The 5,287-nt window shown below is 34.2% G+C and overlaps 1 protein-coding gene across 1 annotated transcript; it reads right to left on the reverse strand.

Moving 5' to 3' along the window:
• Positions 1 to 816: 816 nt before the first annotated feature.
• Positions 817 to 1,770, reverse strand: LOC129666833 (olfactory receptor 181). Its single transcript, XM_055594137.1, has one exon. It carries the CDS (start codon positions 1,768 to 1,770, stop codon positions 817 to 819), a length of 954 nt encoding a protein of 317 aa, XP_055450112.1.
• Between the last annotated feature and the right edge of the window lie 3,517 nt (positions 1,771 to 5,287).

The following is a 5,287-nucleotide window of genomic DNA, read 5'->3' on the forward strand; positions in this document are numbered from 1 at the left end:
CCTGCCAGAGGGCTCACAACTACTTGTAATTCCATTTCCGGGGAATCTGTTGCCCTTTTCTTGGGCAACTGCACAACTGAACACTCCCAAACATGAGACACACATATACACATAATTAAAAATAAAACAAAACATTAAAGTTCAAACCACAACAGTGTAACCTATGACTATATAAGGACAAAGGGATGAATGATAAAAATTACTATATAATGATATGGACAAATTTCAGTGTTAAATTGTAAATATTAAAAATCAAATTAAAAAGTCCTAGCTTGAGTGTCTATTACTCTAACATCAACTGAGAAAATGGGCCCAAAACCTATAAATTTATATAATTCTTTGCAAATATTAATTCTTTTTATATTTATAAAGTACTCTGAAGAAGGCAATTAGACTTATTTAGTAAGTTTTCTTCATTAACGTATTTGCTTCATAAAAGGGAAAGAAGATGAGCTGACTTCAGTTAACGCCTGTCAATCTTAGGTATTGTACACGCTGAAAAAATGGCACAAAATTTCTTCTATTATTTAATTAATAATAATAAAACAAGAATCTTACACATTAAACCATTTAATTGAGGAAAAATACTAGTTTATTGAATTTGAAATTACAGTACTAAAAAAAAATCTCATGAGATAATTATATGTGACAATTTTTTCTAGCTATAGAGTCCGTATTAATAGTTGACAAATTATTTGGAATTGTATTTGTGTACTGTTTAATAAGATTACCTAATGATGGAAATACTAATACTTTATATAAACAATTTTATTTTTCTATATTTCATAGTAGTAAAGTCATTTTAATGAGCTGAAATTAGTGTGTGGTAGAAGCAGAAGAATTTTTTAAAATATTATAAGTGCTCATAACTTTCTTAACAGCATTTATGACCTCCTTATTCCTCAGGCTGTAAATAAAAGGGTTTAACAGAGGAATTATTATTGTATAAAATACAGCCACCGGTATATCTTTATTACTATCTTCAGATGGTCCAATGTACATGAGAAGGCAGATGTAGAATATTGACACAGAAAGAAAGTGGGAACCACAAGTAGAAAATGCTTTTCCTCTTCCATCCTTGGATTTCATTTTGAAAATAGTACAAAGGATGCAGAAATATGAGATAAAGACAGTGGAAATGGTAAAGACTTGAATTGGCATGGAAAAAATGTATATCATTAGCTCATTGATAAATGGGTCTGTACAGGAGAGCCTATATAGTGGAAGAATATCACAGAAGAAGTGAGCAATTCTGTTAGATTTACAGAAATTTAATCTTAACAGGCAACCAGTATGAATCAGGGAGTGCAGGTTACCGGCTATGAAGGTGCCTATGCTCATGTGAATGGAGAGCTTCTTGGACATCATGGTGTGGTACTGCAGTGGGTTGCATATGGCCACATAGCGGTCATAGGCCATTGCTGCCAGAAGAAAGCAGTCTGCAGTCTCAGCAAGACAGAGAAAATAGAACTGTGTCATGCATTCATCTAGGGAAATCCTTCTGTCCACAGAGAAGAAGTTCTCCAGCATCTTGGGAGTGATGGCACAGGAGCAGCAGGAGTCCATCAGAGCCAGGTTGCCCAGAAAGATGTACATGGGTGTGTGGAGACGGCGTTCCACGTAGATCAAGGCCACCAGCCCGAGATTCCCCACCATGGTGGTCAGATAGATGGCAGAGAACACCAGGAACAGAAGGGTCTTCAGCTCTGGGTGATCTGTGAATCCTATGAGGATGAATTCTGTTTTCAAAGAGTGATTTGCCTTCATCATTCCTGATCTGTGCTGAGATAAAATTATAATTCAGTTTCAGTCACAAGCAGAATGTATCTAGTTACCCAGCTCAAATTACAGTGTCAGTGTACAGAAGAACTTAATCACATAATCCCGTGCTGTCACCTGAAAAGCAGAAATTCCAGGGTAGGTCATGCATCATGAGAAGTCACTCACAGATTGTGCACAAGGAGATGTTCTGAAATGCCTGTGAAACTTCTAGGGTGAACACTTTACCTGCACAAGCTAGCCTGTTCCAGAGAGCAAATCCATGGTCTAGAACTGGCCATTTTCAACTTGAAATATTCTTTTTTTTACATTTAAATTTTATTTTTTATATTAATTACAGTTTATTCACTTTGTATCCCAGCTATAGCCCCCCTTCCTCATTCCCTTCCAATCCCATCTTTAGCTCCCTCTTCTCCCATGCCCCTCCCTAAGTCCACTGATATGGGAAGACCTCTTCCCCTTCCATCTGACCCTAGCCTATCAGGTCTCATCAGGACTGGTTGCATTTTCTTCTGTGACCTGGTAAGGCTGCTTTCCCCTCAGAGGGAAGTAATTAAAGAGCCAGCCACTGAGTTCATGTCAGAGACAGTCCCTGTTCCCTTTACTAGGGAGCACACTTGGACACTGAGCCGTCATGGGCTACATCTGTGCAGAGGTTCTAGGTTATATCCATACATGGTCCTTGGTTGGAGATACAGTCTCACAAAAGACCCCTGTGCCCAGAGTTTTGGTTCTGTTGGTCTCCTTGTGGAGCTCCTGTCTCCCCCAAGTCTTTCTATCTCCCCCTTCTCTCATAAGATTCCCCAAATCTGCCCAAAGTTTGGTTATGAGCCTCAGCATCTGCTTTGATACCCTATAATAACATTCTTCAGGCAAAACTATTCTGAGTATTGTATTATGGGATCAAAATAATGTTGAAAAATAAATTATCTCTTAGATCTAGTGGATAATTTTTAAAAATTTACTCAGAATCAGTATTAATTTGAAAAAAAAGTTTCTTCAGCTTACATTTTTCTCATATAAAGTCACATTTGGATATTTTCAGAAAAATCTATTCTTATGTTTTCTTAGTTAAAAATCACATTTATACTCTTTTTGACATAGTCAATTTTCTCTTCTGATTCATCTAACAAACTTCCAATGATGTTACTACTGTTCAGTTATCTGATTATCTTCCTAACAGTCGGTCTAGTTTTAAGCCTCTTGTAGTATAATTAACATGAAACTCCATGACAGTGTCCATTGACACACAGTGCACTTATTGCTCATTCTAAATACCCAACTTACGTATCTCAAACTTGTTCAGAATATCTTCAATATCTTCATTTTTTAAGTTAAAGAATTTCCACTTATTTGATTATTTAAATCTATGTAGCCATTTGTTTCTGATCTGCTATATTTTGTAATTCAGTGATCACTTTATACTGTTATATTGTGGACAGTATAATAATGTAATGTTTCAAGTGTAGAAACAGTGGGAGCTTTAAAGAATGATGCAGTTATCATAATAAAAATCTCTGGGCATAACACACTATAGGTAGAACCTTTTGGAGATGAGTATACAATAGTTATGTATGCATTTTCCTTTTAAAAAGCACTTCATTTTAAATAACTCACAGAAAAAAAAAACATTTCAAAGATGGTTAAGTGGTATACAAACCCCTGACCTTCCCAGACCTCTCTACATGTTATTGACTATGATGATTAAAAAAAAAAACCTAAATAAATAAAAAACCTAAATAAATAAAAGATACAAAGTGAATAAACTGTAAATAAATAAATACATAAATGTAATCATCATTACATGTTAATGATGATTTGCTTAGAATTTTACTTTCCAAACTGCATCTTTAAAAACCATATTTTAATTAGTAATCAACTGACCTTTCTTCTAAACTGATCTTAATATTATTTTTGCTACTCGCACACAGATAATATGATAAAGTTTTTTGTAGTTTCATAGTATGAGATATAATAAAATGAATAAAACAACCATTTATGTTTCAGATCTATAACATTTCACAATATTCCTTTGACTTAAAGTAGTTTAAAATTATCTGAAAAACTATAAAATGACTATCTTTTATTATTTTACCACAACATAATGAGAAACCAACTAGAAATATTTAGGTTTAATTTTCAAAAATTACCTTATTTTTTTTAGAAGATCTACCAGAACATAACAAGTGAAAACTCATTTTTTTCCTTCTCCAGTATGAAATACAATTATACTCCTGAATCAGAAATCTGTTTTACTATACATGTTCAAATTGTTTTATATTATCATTAATATCTTACCTGGATATTTGCTGATAAATTGTATTGCTTTTGAACACAATTTGATTGAATGACCCATTTACTGTTTCATCTCTTGTTAGGATATGATCGATTTAGAGACACATGAAAATTAAGTAGAATTTGTAAAAACAATTAAACACTGATGTGTTTTTGAGACATGGATTTCTTTATGTTTGTAAGTAAATTAAAGTCCATCCTCATATTTTGAGTTCACAGACACACATTTTATATGATTGGCTTCCAATAAGATGCTTCTTAGTTTTAGGAAGTTAAGAATAAATAATCAGGTCTTTAAAACATTGGGGAATAGATTTTGAAGATCTAGGATACCTTCTCTACACATGGGTCAGCAATATTTGTTATGTTAGCTTTAGGGCAAAATAAAGTTCTCTTGATTCTAAAGGGAGTTCCTTGGCATTGACATTGGGTATTTCTGCAGGGACTTCTCATCTGAAAACTTGTTTCCAAATCACCAGTGAACCAAACAGAAGTAATTGAAGGTGGCCAAAAGATAAATGGGATTTTGAAGATAAGTCAAACACCTATGACTAGAGTTAACTTTTAGATGATCTTGGTTTGTCCCACACTCGATTATATCATCATTTCTTACTTTACCTAGTTGGTAATTGCAATGGATATGAAATAATATCTCTATAAATCCCATGAAGTAACAGTTATTAGAGACTTGATTTTGTGGATAAGAGGGAAAAATCTGGTTCAGTAAAGCAGAATCACATCCATTCCTTTCATTACCTACAAGGCTTCTGACCGCATCCTACAGATCCGTTTTCTGGAACACCTCTGACATTATGTTCCTTGTGACACTTACGTGTCGGACCAGAGTGAATTTGCAGGTAGTACAAGAAAAGAATCTGATTCTTTTCAATCTCTTCCTGAGCTCCTTAGATAGAAGGTAAAGTCACTTACACAATTCTTTATGGACAAACTATGCTATGTACTAAAAATGGATCTATACCTTCTCTCGAGTGAAGGAAGCTAGATAAAGAACTACAAGAGGTGTGTGATTTCACTTGAAGGATCCAAAGAAGTTGATGTCAAAGAGGTGAGAGTAGAATTCTGGTTACCAGAGGCTGTTAGGAGTATGGATAGGTGAAGAATTAGGTCAATGATTAATGAGTTACAGTTTGATGGGATCAAGGAGCTTTATTATGCTATTGCAGAACAGAATGGATATGGAAAACAATAATGT

Source organism: Psammomys obesus, unplaced genomic scaffold (genome assembly GCF_907164565.1).
Source record: "Psammomys obesus unplaced genomic scaffold, mPsaObe1.curated_primary_1811, whole genome shotgun sequence".
Taxonomy (NCBI): Eukaryota; Metazoa; Chordata; class Mammalia; order Rodentia; family Muridae; genus Psammomys; species Psammomys obesus.